The 22441-nt window shown below is 38.6% G+C and overlaps 1 protein-coding gene across 1 annotated transcript in view; it reads left to right on the top strand.

Moving 5' to 3' along the window:
- LOC129108047 (copine-8-like) overlaps window positions 1-22441 on the top strand; it is a 65658-nt gene that overhangs the window by 39320 nt on the left and 3897 nt on the right. Inside the window, exons 7-16 of the mRNA XM_054619690.1 lie at window positions 2347-2410; window positions 4085-4188; window positions 5143-5247; window positions 6401-6442; window positions 7287-7362; window positions 11897-11953; window positions 12903-12964; window positions 13267-13313; window positions 15692-15873; window positions 19897-20024. Of these exons, the coding sequence (XP_054475665.1) occupies window positions 2347-2410; window positions 4085-4188; window positions 5143-5247; window positions 6401-6442; window positions 7287-7362; window positions 11897-11953; window positions 12903-12964; window positions 13267-13313; window positions 15692-15873; window positions 19897-20024 (867 nt within the window). The remainder of the gene's footprint in view (window positions 1-2346; window positions 2411-4084; window positions 4189-5142; window positions 5248-6400; window positions 6443-7286; window positions 7363-11896; window positions 11954-12902; window positions 12965-13266; window positions 13314-15691; window positions 15874-19896; window positions 20025-22441) is intronic.

The following is a 22441-nucleotide window of genomic DNA, read 5'->3' as shown; positions in this document are numbered from 1 at the left end:
TAGGAGGAGGGTAAATGATGTGCAGCCATGGTTTCTGGTCAGGAATCGAACCAGGGAGGTTTCACTCAGTATATTTTATACAGTCTTAATGGCTAAGACCAGCATGACAGCCCTGAATAACCACTAACAGACACACTGTACAGACTGAGGGAGAGAAACCAGGTTGGCAGAAAAAACTGCTGCTTTTCTGGAACAGTTCAACTAGGCTTGGAAATAGGACAGTGGCGTATTACTGCCAGTTGTTATTTACAGAAAAACTGTGGATAATAGTAATAATCATAAAGAGGTCAAAAAGGTTAACATATAAAACTTAACATAGTATTTACACTTCCAAATCATCAGACAAAGAAAACCAGACAATAAACAAAAATGTATTATTTTAAAAACATCCAGATGCATTTAAAAAAAAAACATTTTGGTTATTTAACACACTTTTGAGTTTTATAACATGCTGCCTTATCATTCTAGAGAAAAAAATATATATCTGCTTTAATATGTGAGGTATTGATTATCAGCACACATCCCATTCACCATGTGCCTCTCTCTCTCTCTCTCTCTCTCTCTCACCAGCCTCTCATTCTCTCCTCCATCTTTCTAGAATCTCTCTTCTGTCCATCTCTTCTCTTCTTCCCTCCCTCTTTCTGTCTCCATTTTTCTCCATCTGCCCCCGTTACCAAGCAATCTCTCTGCTCGTACAGTGAATTCATTTCCCTGAATATATCAAAGAGACGGCGGTCCGTCTCAGGTGACGGAGGGTGGGGGGGTGATGGTGGGGGTGGAGTATCAAAAGGCTCGCTTCGATTTGCAATCAGTTTCCCTCCACATGTGTTATTGTGCCGGACAGTCCTTAGCCAAATGAAATGATCTCTCCCACTTCCTCCTCGCTGTGGATCCGGCCCGCGGTCTGTGGCATTCATCTGCTCTATTTTTAGTGGTCAGCCTCCCTCGGCTTTATTGGCTGAATATTACGCCTCGCCAGCTCAGGACGTAAACAAACATCACAGCTGAAATGTCACCGGATGTGGATACATTATGTTGATGGCCCTTTTCTTTCAGCAAACATTATCATTCATTTGGACAATCAGGCAGATACATGCGAGAGAGACGAGGAATAATAGGAATCTGATTTCAGGTCTGCAGGGGTCTCAGCTGATAGAAGTTTATACTGTGAGTTTTCTTTAGATTGAACATTTAATTGACATTTTAACAGCAGAGTAATCTGACATTCTCATAGAGCTTCTGTTTGCCTGAAACCATTATGATTGGTGGATAAATGCTACATGTAGAGAAAGACATTATTTATAAGTTTAAGTATGGACTGAGAATATTCAGTTCAGCAACATGCAGTTAAAGCCCAAGCAGTCACAAAGTGCTTATACATGGACGGTTTATACAGTTGAATAGGGCTGGGTTTAAAAAAAATGGATTTATGATTTAAATTGAATTGAATGATCCGATATTGAGTCATAAAAACCTGAGATATATAACTCTTCCTGTGGATGTGTTACGCCTTGACCCGTCTAGCAAACCTCAGGCGAATCAAAACATGCCGGAAGCTGCTCCACTGAAGCCTTCAGCTGATCTGCCCTAATCTAGGATGTAATATGTAAACATAGTGGTACTGCAAACATCAAAGCGTACACATGGCAAGTACAGGGGTCGGCTTTGGGCTCAATTCTTAATAAAGTTTTTTTTTCTATCTATTTTTATTTGTTTTAATAATGCAACAGGTCAAGAGGGTTCCCTGTCAAATTTGCAGTATTAGATCTCTGAGAATCTCTTTCATATCCAAGCAATATTGGTATTGTACCTTAAATATCCCGAATCAAATCAATATTGAATCAAACCAGAAATTTTATTGAAGGGGGACCTTTTGAGTTGGAAACCATTCGGGAAATCAATGAAGAGACTCGGCCCTACAGTTGAATGAATGCTACGAATAAACAAACAACTTTATACTTTATGTGCAGTAGAATCCATGAAATATGACGTATATTAAGTTCAATACGGGTCAGAGTTTCCTCTCTCAGTTTTTCATGAAGCTCTATGTATCAGCTATCTCTGGGATATATAATGCACATAATTGTGTTTTTATATTGAGATGAAAAGAAGTTGGAAGAAACAAAAACATAAAATATCAGATACAAAAGTTAAAAACTATAATACAATATAGTTTCTATTGATTATATTTAATTAGTTGTTTGAACATTTTACCACTCAGATATATTTTCCCTGTAACTCCGTGGTTTCATACCGTTGTTCCACCTGTCACAGAGCCGTTGTTTGAGGCCTTTGGCTACTTGCATGTAAAGGGAATATTTTGTTTTTTTATCTCTTTTCTTCTAGCGGGATCCCGGGGAAGAAATGTGGCACCATCATAGTGAGAGCAGAAGAACTGAGCAACTGCAGGGTAAGAGTCTGTTTGCTTCCCCTGATAGTACACTGAAGTAAAAACTTTCTGACTTTTCAGATACTTTCCTCCAAGCGTCTGATTTTTATATCTTCCAAAGTGACACGTCTGACCCATCAGGTATCTTAACAGTTTCATCTGTGTCTTCTTAATTACTATGACAGACAAGTCTGGTTGTAATAAGGAGATATTGCCAAAAAACAACATTAATTTTATACATACTTAACTTTTACATGAATACTGACACAAACGTACATAATTGATGAGTTACACCTAGCTAAAACTAAAATTCTTTTGTATTTTTTTTTTACAATATTGCAATAAATTCCATCTTAATATATAACAAAGAGGATGGAAATGTAATTATACAACACCACAAACTAGTGAAATCCACTAAAACTAAAACATTATAACCTTTAGTATTATGAATGCATTTTAGCACTGATACTGTGTTCTTTTAAGAATGCACCAAAGACATTACTTCCCTGAAAATACCTCTGTTCTGCTACAAGTAAGAGGAAACATGAAGCACTGTCACAGAACAGATACTGTGCTGACTTTTAACAAGTTATGTTCACTTTAACAGATTTGTAGTAGCTTTTGCACAGAAAAAAGTTAGATTTATGTTCACTCTGTAGACAAACAAAAACCCAAAACTTTTTGTTCATGCAGCTAGTTTTCAACCAATTTAAGAAGACTTAAGAAGATAAAGCAGACTGTTGTCATGTCTTCAGTTAAACTCTGTGCTGAGCTAGACTGTGACTCTGTCTATTTGAATCTCTATCTATTTCTAAAGAAAACAGAATCTTCTCAAACATTTGGCCACTGGTAGAAAAATCAGCTATTTCTGAAAAAAGTTCCTCTCCATTCTGGTTCACATTTTGTTGTTACCAGCCACGACAGCGACGCCGTGATTGTGTGAGTTGGTGGACGGAGTTTTCTGATCGAGATAGCGTCACAACCTTCACTACAAGATATTTCTAGTGAGGTGTGATAGCAGATTTATTTATTTTATTTTAAACCCTAACCCAGGTCAAAACATCAAACGGTGAATATCGTGTCATTTCGGTCTCCTTCCGTCAAATCAAAGAGCTTCCATTGTGCACCAAAATACGACAAGAGAAAGCGAGAGAAAACCACTGTAGAGACACCTGTTTCTCTCCTGGCAATACACAACATCCCAGCATGCATTGCAGCAATCAGAGAAGTTGATTAGGTCTCGCTTTTTTGCTCATCACTCCGTCATCCTGGGAAACAAAGGAAATTGCTCAATTATAGACTAGAACACAGGGAAATGTATTGTAACACATAACTCACAACCCCTGCACAATCATTAATTATAGATTAAAGATGACATCATGCGTGTGTCAGAGTGTCCGAGGGTCAAATTAAGCCTGATAATCTACATTTAATCTTCTAGTTTCTGTTTTTCGGGCAGGTGATGATCAAATTTAAATATCAGCTCCCAGAACTCAGTGATTGATTAAGTACTCAGAAAGATCAAGTCACCTTTTTAAAATCTGAATTATTCTCCAAAATGTGTCTATAACTGAATGTATCTACAGTTTATCAACACAAGTATCTAATGTTACATGTCGTGAAAGCATTTGTTCATGTTTTTCACGACTTGTATCTGTGTAAAGTCGATATCTTGATGACCTCCCTCCGTTCCAGGAGTCGGTGATGCTGCAGTTTTGTGGCAACAAGCTGGATAAGAAGGACTTCTTCGGAAAATCGGATCCTTTTCTCGTCTTTTACCGCAGCAACGAGGACGGATCGTAAGTCGACAAGCAGCTTTGTTATCTGTGGATGGCAGTTTGCTGAATTAACAAAAGCAGCTATCTCAGTTTTTCCACATACACAAACACACATACACACACACACACACACACAGTATGTCAACAAGCCTGTAATGCATATAGACTCTGAGAGTGATTTATCATGCTCCAAAAAGCCCCCATACAGAGGATATACGGTCTAAACTGCCTATGTGATGTTACATAATTCTCGGTGTTGTATACGTGACTTTGGCCGTCCAGACGCTAACAGGACGAAGCAGCAGAAAGAGGGCTGAGCAGAGATAATGGGACATAGTTGACAAAGAGGAACATAAAGGGAGGAGAGAGGACGGATGACATGGACTTAAGTGAGAGACGTGTGTGGAGGTCGCACTTTCTCCGCCTCGCAGATGCTTTTATTCAAGTCGACTACAGAGACTTAGTAGAGAAACACATTCTCTTTTTGTGCAGCTGGGTATTTACTGATGCAGCCTAAATGTTCAGCCGCAGGGCGTAACAACAGCACGCTGCGCTTAAAGAGCAAGGCTAGGTGTCACATAGAAAAAAGAACAGGAAGCTGTTATTTCAGCCGGAGATCAGGCTTCATGAAAAACTTTTTACTGGAGAGAGGAAGTGCACACAGAGTTGTTGTTTTTTTTTACCTTAAAGTCTTTTTTTTAACCTTAAAGCAGTTTACCCTAACAGAATAAATCAAAAGGGAGACATTTATATTAATATTTTTAATTATTATTAATAAACGGATCCGTCTACGTAGATGGAAACCAGCCATCGTATATATAAAGGAGCATTTCTAATATTTACCCAAAATACCTTTTTTCCACCTTTTAATGATAAAAAATTTTACCTACAGAAATGGACGACTTAATGTGCTTTCAGTTGGACTTTAAGGCATATTTTTCCTCTGTTAACAGCTTTTGTATGTCTCACTCTCAGGTATACCATCTGCCACAAAACAGAGGTGGTGAAGAACACTCTGGATCCGGTGTGGCAGGCTTTTAAAATCCCCGTCAGGGCGCTGTGTAACGGAGACTACGACAGGTACAGTAGAAGAACACACTGACAATGTTTACAGCTCGACTGAAAGACTAGAATCAATAGAAAAAAGACGGAGTTTGATTTATAAATACTTGACATATAACTAGGAACATCACAAAAAAACAACTTCTTTACTCACTATTTTCTGTAGTAACGTATTGATGCATATTAAGCTTTCCATTTGTTAGATAAAGAGCACAGCACTGATAAGACCTGAGTTGCTTACTTTTCTTTGCAACTCAACCTTTCCAAATGTTACACTAAGAAGTACTGACACCTTTAAGTAGTACAAACTAGCTCAGGCTTCAATCTAGCAGTGAAAAGTTAAAGATGTTCCTGCATGAACTTGAAAAGAAAACTAGTATGATAAAGCACAATGAAAGTACCACTGTCTTGTGTCTGCTTTGTTTGTAACAACTCACTGCAATGCATGCGTATCAGAAAGCTAAATTGAGCTTATATTAGATTTTTCAAGAGAAATCTAGTTTTCTGTTGATTAACAAATTTAGCTTATAGTAAAAGAAAAAAATATGTTTTGCTTTTAGATCCAAAATCTCCAAATTTGCCAACATTCAGTTCAGGAAGTAGTAGCTTAAAACTAGAGTTCCTCTTAAAGCTCTTATAAATCCAATTCAGCTCCTAATTATGTCCCTGGAAAATCATAAAAGCACATATTAACAAACATGGATGCCTCACGTCAGCCAGAGTTTGTGCTATAATGACCATGCACTGTATTTTTAACACTACCAACTCTGGGATTTAACAACTGGCTTCATTTCTATTATGACATGGTCATGAACACAGAATATTTCCCATCAATACCTCCACAAAAAGCACCAGAGGATCCGTTGGTTATTTCATTCTAATTCAGATTTGGAGGACTGGGCAGCCTCTGTTCCTAATTCTTATTTATTTTTAATCTTTTTCTAATTCTTTTCTTATTTGGCGGGTTACACCAGGGTATACTGATAACTCTAACCCTCTCTGCGTTACAAAGGCTTGACCACTTTCTGCCCCGTAAAGCCTTCCACGGACCAGCTACCAGCTACCAGCCTTTTTTTGAGCAGAAAGGTTGTAAATCAAGTGGTGCTAATTGGTTTTTTAATGGGATTCTCCTCCCTCTCCTCCCTCTCCTCCCTCTCCTCTTTCCCTACAGGAGCATTAAGGTGGAGGTGTACGACTGGGACAGAGACGGAGGGTGAGGGAATTGCACTCTTTCTTTTGTCCTGTTAAACTTAACGTCCGTTCTGCAGCGTAAGTTATGATGCTCCATCCATCTGTGAAGTATCATTCATTTATTGCCACCTGCTGTGGATTAATCACAACGTACATTTGCAACAAGGCCCAGGAGCAGAATACGTAGTGATTATTGTTTCTTTATGTTTTGCTCCTACATAACAATTGTAGATTTAACAATCACCTGATGACAGTGATGTTGAATGCTTTAAAAAAAACTGCCCTAAAAATCTTTGTCCTGATACAGCCTCTCATCTTCAGAGCAGATACTGTAAAAAAAAAAACATCCCTGTAGAGTTGTTCATGTGACAACACTCCCCACTGCTTTAAATATACATTAACTATTAATAATGCTTGAACCGTCTCTTGACAGATAACCTCACAGAGTCAGTCGGGGGAATAGAGACGATGTTTATCTTTTGAAGCAAGTGAATGCCCAGCGTTCAGGAGCACAGTTCTTGAGTTAATTTCACTTTTTTTTGACACTTCAAGGGTGTTTTGAACAAAATGTACGACCCCCACGATTCAAACGGTGCCGATTATCTCCATGAAATTATGAAAGTGGTTGCTACGCCCACGCCTCCGGTATCCAAGGAGCTTGTTAATACACATTAGATGGATTAATACACAAAGAACTGAATCAAATATGTACGTTATTATGGGTTCTTTGATTCTTGTTATTATGGGCTATTATTTGTATTCACTACAGCGCCTCTCACTATAATTAAGAACATGTTGTTGTGACTGTGTGTGTGTTTTAATATATATAATATATATATATATATATATTTTTTTTTTTTTTACAGCCATGACTTTATTGGCGACTTCAGCACCAGCTACAGAGAAATGTCCAGAAGCCAGTCACAGTTCCACATCTACGAGGTGATGTTCCTCACACACACACACACACACACACACACACACACACACACACACACACACACACACACACACACACACACACACACACACACACACACACACACACACACACACACACACACACACACACTTGTACTTCCATACTTGTGGATTTATTATCCTCCAGTCCTTTCCCTTTCTCTAACATGACCCTAATACAAATCATAACCATAAAAAGTGTTAACCCTCAGACAGCCCTTTGAAGAAGAGAGGAACAGGGATAAGAGGTTAGCCAGGGAGGAATAGTAGTTAGTTTGGGGGGTTTGGCACTCTGCTTTGCACTCATACACCAATTATATCTGCAGTTGTTTGCACCATTAGCACTGTTAGCTTCTAGCCATCAGCTCAGCTGTCGCCATGGGAGATATGCTCTGATTTTCTACACCTTTACTGGTTAGGTTAGGTTAGGTTAGGTTAGGTTAGGTTAGGTTAGGTTAGGTTAGGTTAGGTTAGGTTAGGTTAGGTTCGGTTCGGTTAGGTTGGTCATGAAATGCCACAATGATGGTTAATTTAATGTTTACTTAAAACTTAAATTCACACTTATTCACCAAAAAAACAAACAACCCTTTCTTTGAGGACATTGCCTGTTTTAGTGTGTTTACAATGTGTCTCACAGATGACTCTGGTGTAAAAAAATGAAGGTCAATAAACATAATTAATTCCTTCATTAATTTCGCCCATTATCGTTTTAGGCGTATATGGAAAGAGAGCTTTTTAATGCTTACTGCTCAATCGTCAAGTTTCTTGACCCTTTTTTTTCTCGACGTAGCGAGTCAAATCAGGACGTCACCTGTCCGTGCGATCAATGCAGCTTTTTATGTGTTTTAAATTAATGTAATCTTAAGTAAATAGGTAAAAATGAAACACCAAAGTATGGTTCACATTTTGTACTACCTTGTCATTTGCGAGTGCCTTCATCATTTCAAGTGTTGATTTGTAAAAAGAAATGTTGGGTTCTTTTTCTTTTTCTTTTTACAAAATGTACGAAAACACTAGCAACACGTAAGATCTTTGGTAGATAATAATGAGAATAAATATGATTTCATTTATAGCATGTAGGGGAAAGACTGATACAAACAGCACGTTTCTCTGTCATCATGTTCCCTCTGTTATGAAACCGAGGTTAGTGGTCCTAAAATGTGCACGAATAGCAAATTGCAACTTGTTCATCAAAACTATTTTATTAGAATCACTAATAAATATAATCAATATGGATTTAAATTAGTAGTCAGCTGTTTGGTGGGAAACCAGTGCTGAAGGAAAACTCTAGAGGACCGGACAAAATGTTTTCACTTTCCAAAACTGTCACTCATCATCTTTGATGTGGGAGAAGTTTTTGACACAGAGCATGAGGTTAAAAAAGTTGAAATTTGTAAAAAAGTTATGCAAAAGCAGATTTGTATTTCCATCTTGATGTCAGTCGGAAGTGAAGTGTTAACAATGAAACAATGCTCGATGCACGTCTCTTTGCACAGAACTCTTGATCGTTGCATCCAGAGAAAAGCTGAGGGATTCAGTGTTCGTGTTTCCAGCAGCAGCTTATTAAGAAGAGATCAACATGAAGTGGAAAACAATATTTATGTATTGAGGTTAGCAACCGAACAAAGACCTTGGCTAGCATAAACTCCGTAGGCTCGAGGAACACAAGTAGATCCCTGATAAGCCAGATTTGGTGGGAAAAAAGATTAGAGCGGGAAGAAGTAATAAAAATGTACCAGTAAAGAATTAAAGGCAGAATGTGAGAGAAAATATTTTCTGTATTGAACCTTTGTCAAAGAACTACAGACACTCAAACTGTGAAATGGACCTGGTTGTTGCATCTAAGTGCGGATACTTTAATCAATAATATTTTCAATTTAAGGCTTATTATATGATCAATTGTTTTCATGTAGGACTGTGAGATTTAAAAAAACAAACATTCAATTCTCCTCCATCTTTAGTTGCAGCACAATAGCCTTGACGCTGTAGTGGGTTTTACACGGTGTTCTTTCAACTGTTTTTTCAAAGAAATATAACCCAGTTTGTTCATTTTTTGAGAGTATAAACTGAAAGTTGCTTCATACAGCAGCAGCAGATTCACACCACTGAGTAGCAGGAGTCAGACTTCACTTCATACTGCAGGCATTCTTATAAAATGTCCGGTGTTCCGTTTTCTGTAACACTGGTTTGTTAACTCTCGGGGAAAATGTCCTCAGCGTGGCTTCCCCACAGCACAAGTGCTTCCATACGGCAACCGGCTGAGCTCACAAAGGTCAGCTCAGCTTGTGTTCGAAGTTTTGAACTTTTGGCATAGTGCCTCCCACGTATTGCATACTGTACAACGAGCACAGGACCAAGGTCAGAAAAATACCCCAAAGACATACAACATAATGGAGGAGCCGTCAGAGAAAAATCCATTATTTCTACTATAATGTGACATAACTTCTCCTCTTGCCCTGTGTCTTGAGGCAGATGTCAACAGTATAGATACTGATTAATACTGGAAAAATACATACATGGAGTGATGCATTGCTTGTAGAATTCAAGTCATTCAAAATGTGGACTGATTCAATATTAATTTAGGGCTTGAGCACGACCAACTCATTCCGGATCCTTCCTCACGGTGAACTAGTGCTCTTCCCACTGTCGGGAGTGTATCACCCCCTCATACTTATTTTGCAGATTTTATATTGATTTGAAAGGTTTGCATGTTCATTTAAAGTGGCCCTTTTATGTTTTTCCACTTTTTCCCTCTTCATTAGTGTGTTATAAATATTTTTGTACATGTAAAAGGTCTGTAGAGTGTAAAACCTGAAGTCCATTCCTAAAAGGAGTTACCCTCCCCCTCAGAAGCTCCTGAGCTCCTGAAACGGCTCCATTGAATTCTCTCCTTCACTTCTGTAACTTTATGAGGTCATAATGTAACTTTATGAGGTCATAATGTTACAGAAGTTACGTAAAACTCCTTCCTGCTAGTTTGGCCCTCAAACAACAAAAGAGAGAGACGGAGCTGAAGCTCCGGAGGAAGAGTTTTTTGAAATGTGAAACGTTGACCAATCACAACAGAGCGGGCTAGCTGACCAATCAGAGCAGACTTTGCTTTCTGGAGGGAGGAGCAAGCGCTACAACGGAGCGTTTCAGAGAGAGGGTGAGAAGAGGTGCTGCAGGACAGCCAGGATGAGAAAAACAAGGAGGATTATGAGCATTAACGCATGTAAACATGTTGTAACTGTAACTGGAGATAAAACTATGCACCCGGAAAATAGCATAATAGGGCCTGTTTAAAATTTAAAGACCCGCCTTTCTGGTCTATATTTCGATTCAAGTCAATTCACTCGTTCTGCCCATGCTGACTTCAGCAGTAATGCATTTACTCTACTGATTACTAACAGGATTCTTTGCCCTGGAGTCAAATATATACACCAGCAGCGGTTTCCTCAAAAGACTGTGTTCTGTGTCTTCTTCTAAAGCTCGCTGCAGTTCACTGACCCGGTCCATTTAATTTCCACACCAGCTACGTGGGAGCGAACCATAAATCATCGAAGGTCATAAGTCAGTGGAGGCGCTTATGAAGCACAACCTGAATCATTTAGTATGGAGGCAGGTGGAGGCGGGCGTTTTCTCCCTCCACACGTGTGAGGCAATATGTGATTTCAGCATCGTCAGACTCATCTCACCTCTGCCCTTTTTCAAATCAGCTGGAATTATTTTCTGAATCTTTCAACCTCTTCTCAATTCATAAACTGTCATTTTGTTTCATCTCCATGAAGTGGAGACAGTAGGAGGAGGAGGAGGAGGTGAGTCATGTGATGTCATCCAGCACATTTTTGCTTAAAATTTAGGCAAAGTGCAAGAAGCCTAAGAGTGTAATAGCCTGAAATACCTGTCAACAAACAAAACCTGAAAACAATTTGGTCTGCACTAATCGTTTATTAATTGTGATCACAACTTTTTGTTCCTGATCAAATCAAGCGCTTCCAAAACTAACAGCCAACCAACAGCCGACTTTGGCTTCACTTTTGGGAGCTATCATGTCGTTGCACCACAGACTGTATATAACAAGTGGCCGTAGTCACTGTGACGTAACCCATTGCTTTTTTTTTGGAGTATGGGTTTGAAGCCTTGAGTTCAGCATTTTGTCCGTCGACATCCTGGTTATATGCAATCCAGATGTGCCACGAGAGAATGGAGCTAAATACAACCAAATAAAAAGGTTTTAAGGGGACTAAAAAAGATTCAAATTAACTTCCATGAACTGAAAACACACCGTGAAAGGGTCAAAGCTGTAAGACGAGAACACAGACACCTCACAGACCGGACAGTGCCGTGGTATTGACCTGTCACTCACAAGTTAACCACTGTGTACATCAGCAAAAATGTAGCAAAACACTGAAGTGGAAGCAGCGTTCTGTGCAATAACAAATATGTTGCCCCTATGATCGTGATCTCAATATTAAACAGAATCGTGCAGCCCTAAAAACAAAAAGTCGATTAAAGCTTCTGTTTTTCTCCACAGGTTCTAAATCCAAAGAAAAAAGGAAAGAAGAAGAAAAAGTACCAAAACTCAGGAACGGTGAGTCAAACAGCTTTTAATGATGTTTTTTTCACTTTACACCCATGCTCCAGATTACTATTAATAGTTTATATAATTTTTTTATGAATGTATTTTTAAAACCTCTGTTCCTTCAGGTTTTAACTGAAATACCTTTCACTGGAGCAATTTTGCTTTATTTACACTTTTATGCCTCATTTTCTTTCATCCTAACATTGCAACACTGAGAAATTAAAATTTTAAGCATAATCACATTTGATACCACACATACTTCTATACTCTCTCCTGACATGTGACCTCTGTAGGTTGTCCGTTTGTCCGTTTGTTCCCTTCTCATGAACATTATATCTCAAGAAAAAGTTGACGGAATTTCTTCAAATTTGGCACCACTGTCCACTTGGACTCAAGGATGAACTGAATAAATTTTGGAGGACAAAGGTCAAGGGTCACTGTGACCTCAGGTCCATCTAACTCTTGTTTTTATCTCAGGAAACCCCATGAACAAATTTCTTCAAATTTGGCAAAAAACGTCCACTTGGACTCAAGGAGGAACTGAATAGAATTTTTGTGGTCAAAGGTCACTGTGACCTCACAAAACATGTTCTCGGCAATAACTCAAGTAATCATAGGCAAATTGTGACTATTTCAATCAAATGTCTAACGGGATAAGATGATGTGTTAGTGACATTTTGGACATTCATGGATTCACTTTTTAAAGTCTGCAGAGGGATACAACCATGAGGCAGTAATTCCATTTTTTAAAATCTCATTGTGGTCCAGCAGTGAGAGGATCTGGCTGGCATGAACTTGAGTATGAGAAATATTGAGAAGCAAAAAAAAGAACAAGACGGAGAACTTTTTACCAGAACAAAAATGTCAAAATTCTGATCATTGCTTTAATCTGAGGCGCCACATTAACGGACACTATTCATAGTGAAAACCTGATTATTGTCTGTTTCCTGACTGGCAGGTCACCCTCCTGTCCTGCCTCGTGGACACCGAGCTCTCCTTCCTGGACTACATCCGAGGCGGGTGAGTTTCACAAATAAATGGCCGCATATGATTCTGCAGAGAGATTTAAGCACCAGCTTTAAGATCACTCTCATCATTAAATCCAGAGTCACTCTCAGTCTCACACACACCAAACTATCACACCAAGAGGATTACCACATCGCAGTTTTTTTTTTAGCTCAGCTCCAGTATTAGGAGTGACAGCTGCCGATAACCCGCTGCTTAATTGCTGGTTGCTGCGTGCTTTGAAACATGCTGCGGTATAATCTAGCATGATTGATGGTTCCGCGTTACCTCTCATGTGATTTGTTTCTCCCTTGTAGGACTCAGATTAACTTCACAGTGGCAATTGATTTCACTGCATCAAATGGTAAGTGTTTTAAAGCTTCCGCCGTTATCAATGAAATCCCTTAAGTGTATCGAGCAGATAACACTTTGGTGGGTAACACTCTAATCTTTATTTGATGTGAACTCTCTAGTGATTCCTTATCAGTCCGTTTTAATTGGCTTATTCTAATGACCCCCTTTTTTACTCAGTTACAGATGGAAAAAAAGGCAAAACAGTTGAAAGTTGGAGAGTTATTTGAATATTATCTATGAAACTTCTGAGGAGCTCACTTTGAAGTTCTCTTTACATTCAACTTTTGCAATTTGCACCTCAGTGTAGAGGGAAACTCATTACACCCACATTTTTCAAATTCAATTTCCAATTCAGTGTTTATGAAGCCCCACAGTTAAACTGCTGTACATTTGTCATTGACAACAATTTAATGACAAACCAACAAACGAGAAATTCAGCGCAGAACACTTTGGCACTGATGAATGATGTTCTCATTTTCTGGGAGATAATGTAGTGAGCTAATTTGTGTAATACAATTTTGGACACATTATTATGTCACGGGAGAAATGGTTGGCTCTCTTTAGTGTCATCAAATCAGTTTTCTACATCCTCCAGAATCGCTGCAATAACAGTGATAATATTTATAGAAGTACATCTTTTCTGTTTAAGAGGCAATTGGCAACATGCTGACATTTTTACAAAACTACTAACAAGTTGTGACAGAATATAACAACTTGGTTCTTTCCTTTATTATACTGCTTCCAACAAGACTGTACACACTCATTCATATTCATATTAAAGGACGAGGCCTGCGATATTCTTTGTTTTCCTTATTATAGAGCGAGAACATGAAACAAAAAAAGCCCACAATGGCTTTATATCCTATAGCAAATAATGTTATTGTTACCTGAATCTCCTATATCTTATTCCTCTGAGCCATTGACCTCCAAACTATTAAAAACACATGTATTATTACTAGAGTGGTACCAAATGTCATTGTTTTACACTTAAAGGCTCTATTGAGGATTTTAAATGAAGCTTCAAATGTCTGTCATCACCCTAAAAACGAGGATTATCATGGTCATATGAATGTAATTTATGGTGCTGTTAGATTGCTGCTAGACCACCACATTATTACAGGTGTGTGGCTCCCTTTGTGTTGGCAAGCGGGAGAGCAAGTATCCTGCAGTATAAATGTTAGTTTTGAAAGGCTGAACGCCCAAAAATATGGATAGAAGCAGAATACTTTGTTAGATAAAAACATGGCGTTAATTTCGGAAATTATTTCATCAATCATTTTCCCATAAATTTAGACTTTTAGACTTAACAATGCTTAAGAAACAATCCTACGGAGGCTCCACTGGCATATAAGTCTACAAATAGTCTAATAGTTCTAATATTAGCTTAGCCAGATCTTTCTCTGTCACTGTGCAGAACTACTGGTTTAAACAGAATGAATACCATGCAATAAATAAAAAAAGCGTCGCATCATTCAGATGTTGATTAGGAATTCAGATGCCAACGCTATAAATGAAGCTCAAACTATTCAGCACAGCCCTAATGGGAGCTGTAGTTTATTTTGATTAAATCCCACACACCCCGTCATGTTGTCGGTGTATTATTCTGCAGCTGAAAATTGTCTCCAACAAACTTTTTTTTCCTGTTTGAGTAACGTTTGCTAAAAACTGCAGGGCCCAGCTGTTCCAGGAAATAATTGAGCCTTTAAAAAAACTTTAACTACGTATTTGTGACCCGTTTTTTTTTTTACAGATTCACGTTTTCAAAAAGAACTAATGAGTTTGGGGTCAAATGCTCCAGAAACCTTATCCTTTATTGTCATCATGTCGTTATAGTTATTGGATTTAATCTAATGTATTTATCTTTATATGTTGTCATTTAAAGACTAGACAGACCTTTGTTTTTACCATTTTTATCATTCCTTGTTTTCAGTTTTGATTGTAAAGAGCAGCCTCGTTCATTTATGGACAAGAAAGAGTTATTTCCATCATTTCATTATCACAGTTATCCGTTTACTGATTTCATTCCCTAATGACGGTGGGATAGAAGTTCTTAGATGGTCAGCACGTTGCTTTTGATCATAATCTTATCAGTGTAGTAGCTTGACAGCGACAGTGGTTCATGTAACTTAGTCATGCTAAAAATAATGTGGTTCCTCATCCTCACACTACCAGCTGTGGTTTGAGGCAACCAATTGAGATTATTTCTGCCTCCAGTGCAGCTGTGCCTCGGAGAAATGTTTGTGTAACTAAAACTCCAGTCTGCCTTTTAACCCCCTTCCACCCACTCCCCCTTTTACTTTAATATGAGTCACAGCCCAGAGGGAGCAGGCGTAATTACAGTTTGATGCTGATGTGTGTGTTATTGTGTTTGAACCATTCGGGTCCCAGGAAACCCGTCCCAGCCCACCTCGCTCCATTATATGAGCCCGTACCAGCTCAATGACTACGCCATGGCGCTGCGGGCCGTCGGAGAAATCATCCAGGACTACGACAGCGACAAGATGTTTCCTGCTCTGGGCTTCGGTGCCAAGCTTCCCCCAGACGGGAGGGTCTCGCACGAGTTTGCCCTGGTGAGGAAACAACTTTCTCCAATCATTTCCATCATCCAAACATCCATCGATGCATCCACACAACTCTTCCAGTCATTTATCCTTCCAATTATACTGTAGGTTCAACCTTATGAATTTATCCGTTTGTTGATTTCTCTACATACACCTCCATAAAACATAAAACATGCAAAAACCTGTTCAATTATTCCATATAATGACTGTAACAAAACAAAACCACAGGGAAAAAGAAGTGACTTCCTGAAGCCTCCACCAGGTTGGATTTGGCAGGATTGATTTACAGAATACAATATATTGCTTTATGGCACAAAGCAGGAAAATCACATTGTTCCTCCAGTGCTAACAATGCTAAAAGCTTTCTCGAAATGTTGACTAATGGAGGTAATGAATAAAACATAAATTCAACACTACTCTAGCAGCTCTGTGAGGCTGGATGTAGACAAAGCTTTGCTCGGGACAAATTCAAATTTAGACTCCATGAGCACCAAAGTCATGAGGATACAGCATCTGGGAACCATGAATGTCTCTTTCAAATTTGTGCCAATTTATCTCGTAGATGTGGACTCATTTGATAATGGATAATTGAAAACTTTGACCTGCCGTTGGTACTAAAGGAAAAGTCAGAGGATAATCGTAGTTATTTCGATGTAGTTTCTGGGAAAACATGAATTTATGTACCAAATTTCATGACAATCCATTCAATAGTCGTTTAGATATTTATCATCAAATCAGTGACTTAATTTTTGGAAATTAAGATTTTCTTTGTGACATAGAGCCATACGGCTTACTATGTGTAATGTGTGGTGCTAATTTCGACATTAAGATTAGGACTTCTAGTATAAAAACATGCTTGTTTGTTTCGGTGAGAGCTCATGCAACTTTTGCGTTTCTCAAAGCAAGTTGTAAACATGAATTTAAATTTACGAGATCAATGCAAAAAACCCTCTAAAAGTACAAAGAAAACACACAGCATTCAACCAGGCAGATTCATTACACACATGCCCAGATACAGGCAGCAGTTTATTGGTGGGTGGTGAACGCTTCGGTCCAAACACATTACCAAAATCCAGCCAACCAGCCTTCACACACTGTGGTGATTGAAGCCAAATGAGCTGGTTAGTTTTGGCTGCAAACACACCAAATCTATTCATCTACTATGTAGAAAAAATGTCAGTCTAAGTCTTACTTTATTTATGGAAACTATATCACAGTATGAGAATATTTTGATTATTCTAACTATGGAAATCATGCACACAGAACGCATTGAGGATCGGGATTAGCTGTGTTCTCCATTCATCACTCTGAGTATTCAACCATGCATCGTTTCATTCTCCTTCCCTCCATCCATTCATCCATCCATCCGTCCATATCACTCTGCCAATGTCAAGCGCTCCGGGGCTCCAGACGTCCTGACCACTCCTCAGCCACCCAATAATCCTCTCCCTGGTCTATCGTCACTTCCAGATGTTTCTCCAGAGGCGTTTACAGCCATTACATCTGCTCAGCGTTGGGTAACATCTTCCCCGACCGCGCTAAACGTCGAGACGAGGAGCATATGCATTAATCTAACCATTAAGGATTTAACTCAGTCGGTTCTCAGGGAGGACGGCTGCAGCTGTGCAGAAAGCCACCACTGACTCCGATGTAATTATTCAAGCTCCATTTATAAAACAAAAGGAGTCTCATGTGCACCGTTCGTGCTCATGGGCAACCAAGCAGAGTCAGAGTCAGGATGGTTTCATACTGAAATAATTAAAAAGCACAAAACATATGGGTAGCTTGAATAATGTATTGTTTGCTTCTTTGAGAGTTTCTTTTGGATATTTTAAACCCAGTCAACCAGACATCAATTTTAATTCACAAAAACCAAACAAACAGAAACACTGCAACAACTTTGCAACAACTTTAGTATTTTTCAACCTGGACCCTAAGAGACAAATGGGAACAATATATTTTATTAAATAGGTCCAATATTGAAGACTGCTAAACATGCTGCTATGTAATCGCTCGGGGCGACTCCAGACCGTCAATGTACGTCCACTAAAAGTACTTGTTTTTCCCCGCTTAGGAGTTCTGATTGCTATAAAAAGTGCCTGACAACATTATGGAAAGGATCTTTACCTTTTACTTGATACTCTTTTGTTGTTATGTCATGTGACATGTTGCCAAAGAAAAAGGTGGGAACATAAGTGTTAGTTCGAGAGAAGAATGCCAAGTACAGAAAGCGTGTTATCTAAAGATTTTGCGTCACGAGATTTATAGGGCGACTTCTCCGAGTGAACAGACGGACCAGATCAAATGAAAAAGGTGAAGAAAAACTTTTTATTTCTCTGTAAGGTCCATAATGTTGTCAGACACTTAAAATAACAACCTGAGCCTGTTAGTTGCAAAAACAAGCACTTTTAGTGGACGAACATCGATGGTTAAGGAATTGCCCTGAGCTATTACATCTGCAGCGTTCTCCATTAATACTCGACCGATATTAAACATTGTTGTTCCCATTAGTTACTTAGATGCAAAAACATTGGAAAATATGGTTGAAAATACCAAAAGTTACCCATTAAACCAAGGATCGAAGCCGGTGGACGAGCTTCTGCTGAACAAACTCATTCTAAAAACAAATTAGCATCATGACTTTTATTTCTTGTAACCTCCGTTAAAAAACTAATTGTATCCCACCATGATGGATTTTACCAACATGCCTCGGCTGGCACCGCTCCTCATTCGGAGTTAAAAATGTGAAATGTCTCGCCTCAGGATATTCTTTACTGAAATGCTGCAGCAGGAGATTTAAACTGCCAACATTTCCACAAAGTATGTGTAATATGTTTGATGTAAGATTGCGTTTAACGTCCTTAAGGGCCTGTGACCCGCTAGTGCCTCTTGTACCAGGTAAAATTATTGATATTTTGGCCCTCGGGTGTTTTTGAGCATGCATTTAATCCTGTTATCCTGCAATTTATAGCCAAGAGATGCCTGTTTTGGAAATAAAATGTAATGCTTTCCTAGCCTTTTTTCCTATTAAGTAATAAAATAATATAAACAGATCCTTTTTTGTTTCCTCCTTCAGGGTGATGGTGTTCTTATGATTCCTTTCAGCCACCGTGTCTCTGAATATCAAAACATACTATGTTCAATTAAATTTTTTGCTTTGATGCATAGCGTTAAAATGCGCGTACAGTCGGTCCCTTCAGAGAAGTGATGTAAGCAAGTTATTCTAATTGCTCTTGAATATATTTAACACATTTTTCAACACATTAGGTGGCTGACATTAAATCAATGATGGTGACTCGCTGTATGTAAACTAACTGTTAGCTGGCGGCGTGTAGAGAACACCAAAAGCAGAGAAGCGGCTGAAGGCGAACAGCATCATCCTGAAGGAGAAGGAAAAAAAGGGAATGAGTAATCTTTGTGCATTAAGGTTTTGGCTATTTTAGAGTTCCAGGAATAACATTAAAGTTTAATCAAACTCATAAACAACAGGCCGCTGTCTTTTTTATTTTGCCACAATACACAAGAAGAAAAAGGACAAAGTGAGATTAATAAAGACCAAAGGCTCTACTGACTGCAGAATTGTGTTGCAGCAGCTTCAAAGAGACATTGGAAGCCTATTATACAAATATAACCAATTTAGAGTTAGCACTTTGTCTTCCAGCTTACACATTTGCCATTAAATATATACTTTAAAACAGTCCCATTATGGGATACTAAAAACTTCTGAGGACACTTTGCATAAGAAATATTAAAAAAAAAAGAATGACTAGTCGTTTGTAGTTTATTACAATGCTGGACACATTAAAGCATCATAATGGAATCTTTTCCAAACAGACTTCACACTAATTTAGTTACACCCAAGCTGCCATACGGACAAAGTCATAAAGAGACGGCGTTTATGGCTCAAATCTAGTCAAAACTAGATTCCCAACAAGCGTATCTCAACTTATGGAGACACCCGAAGGTCTTCTACAGTTCAATAATCTTCTATTACACTAATTTACGTCTTTATGTCTCTTTGTTTTTGTGCAGAATGGCAATCCACAGAACCCGTACTGCAGTGGTATCGAGGGGGTGATGGAGGCGTATTACCAGAGTCTCAAATCTGTGCGTCTCTACGGACCCACCCACTTCTCCCCTGTTATTAACCACGTGGCCAGGTAGGTCGGCTATAATCACAGCCAAGCACGAGGAACATGGGAGTACAATGGCAACACCACTACATTTACAGTTCTACTGAGGAAAACTCCTGTAAGATAAATCGTCTTTGGTGAAATCGCAGTAAAGTGTGTGGGCTGCTGGACTGAGATCAGTGACAAAAAGGGAGGGGGATTAAAATAAATGTGCTAGTAGCTCCGTCGCCGAAGAGGAATCAATACAAACTGTGGTTGTTAAAGAGGCTGTATGTTGGTTTAAAGCTGAGGGGGAATGAGTGGCAAATCTCTAGCCAGTAGGGGGCGCTACTCCTGAATCCTGCCTAGCAACAAAGCAGAATAAGACCAGCGTGGAGAGTAGCAAGAACAAAAGACCTGTTAGTTGGATAGTTTATTACCACAGTGAAGCATTCATAAGTGCGATTTGTGCATACATTTTCATTTACTAAGCAGAAGTGTAGCCAGAAAATAAACATATTTAAAGTTTTGTATTATCCAATATCTGTTCCGAGCAAGACATTTTAATTGAGACAGTAGAAGAAGTGATTATGGCCATTATGTATAATTAATATCTGTCGTTTTTAATGTTTATAGAGGCAGCATGTGAGCTAGAAATGCGTATTACAATAAGATAAATAGACACTAACAAGAGTTGTATAGGAGGAACATGTTAGGTTTATTAAAGGAATATTACGTATCTCTATAGATATTCCTATATAGTTATATTCTGTTTATTGGGTAAGAAACCCCAAGCCCCATCATCCCAAGTTAAATAGACCTTTCAGCATAAAATAATGGGATTAAACCTCTTTTTTTTTTTACTAGACTCTCAAAAGTGATTTGAACGACCCAATCACCTCACAACACGTTCACTATTCTCTCGGTGGCGGTTTGGACACTCTAGTCTTTTAGAGGCTTCGCAGTCTGCTGGATGATTGATGGGCCGCCTTAAGGTGCAGGGCAAGGCACCAAGGAAATCATGAAGAAAACATAAAACACACAGTAGAAGGAACAGTGCCGTGAGTAACAGTAAATGTCTCACCACAAATAAAAGTAAATGAATCCAGTGATTCACTATGAAAAAAGTCCATTAACAAGAAACATGTGGGCCTTCAAGGACAGTTACCCTTTTATTGGAGCAACAAATTTAAAAAAGAAAAAGTTTCTCTTCCACTGTTTTAAATATTTAAAACAAATAATACACACTTCTGGTAGATACTGCCAGAAGCACTTTCTCAGTTTACACTGATAAGTCCTGATAGAGAGCGATGTAATGAGTGTTTCCCGACCTCCACCTGACATTCCCTATTGCCAGATCTGGTGTCATGATCCTTAATGGCTGACTGTAACAAGCACTTTTCCCACCTTTCATCACGGTTTCTTCTAATCTCTCTCGCTCTCGCTCTCGTTCTCCGTCCGCCCACTCGTCCTGAGAATAGCTGCATTGTTCAGCGCTCCCTTCTGTTGGAAGCGTCTTGACTAAAACCCAGGAAGACATCGAGTCACGTCACATTCCTATTTGTCTGACTGCGTGTGCGTCAGAGTGTTGTTTAACGCGTCCTCTCAAAATATTGTCCTGTGACATCACTTCAAACATTCAACCCGGGTTTTTATATAACATAAAACTTTTATAAGTGTTAGTTCAGATTCCAAAGTTTATGAGTCTATTTAAAGCTAAATTCATCCTGTTTAAATGAAGGTTATAAAAAACAGTTATTTGTATTTAATAATAAAGACACACATACATTGCAATGTACTTAATGCTTTAAATACCAAAGGGTATTAGGGTCAGGCATAAGGAAAAATATAAGAAATAGAAAGATTTATTTTCGAGAATGAAGTTAAATTTCAATATATGCGCTAAAGCTAGTATTTGATTTGTTCTCTAAACATTTTTCAACATTTCGACTTTATTTTCGAACTTTATTTCGACCTATTTCACAACATTTTGACTCTATTCTCGAAACAGTATTTCAACTTTATTCCCTGACATTTTAATAAATGACATAAAACGTTTTCCTCTGAACTATTTTTCGTTATGCCTGGCACTAATACTGAAAGTGTGACTTTCATTAAGACTTCATTCTCAAAACTCTTAATTAAAGACAATCCTTTTTTTTTTTCTTTGCCTAATCCCAATACTCTTTGGCAGTAATTGGACAATTTGTTCTCAATGAAGTAAGTCTGCTTCAGTGATCACTGAGGGGTAATATCCTAACATGAGACGTTATCTAATATATGAACTGCAGCAGCAACTCATTTGGTTTGAGACAGTTGTAAACTCCAGAAAGTTCATTTTGTTCTTCCATAAAGTTGGCTGACTTGAGTGAGACAGAAAGAAATAAAGAATGATATCCTGACTTGTACTCGGTCAAGCTCCAAAAACACTGGATCCTACACTTCCCATGATGCAACACGTTTGA

The sequence above is a fragment of the Anoplopoma fimbria genome, chromosome 19, assembly GCF_027596085.1.
Source record: "Anoplopoma fimbria isolate UVic2021 breed Golden Eagle Sablefish chromosome 19, Afim_UVic_2022, whole genome shotgun sequence".
Classification (NCBI taxonomy): domain Eukaryota; kingdom Metazoa; phylum Chordata; class Actinopteri; order Perciformes; family Anoplopomatidae; genus Anoplopoma; species Anoplopoma fimbria.
Note: the sequence above shows the minus strand (reverse complement) of the source record. Positions and strands in the feature narration are given on the sequence as shown.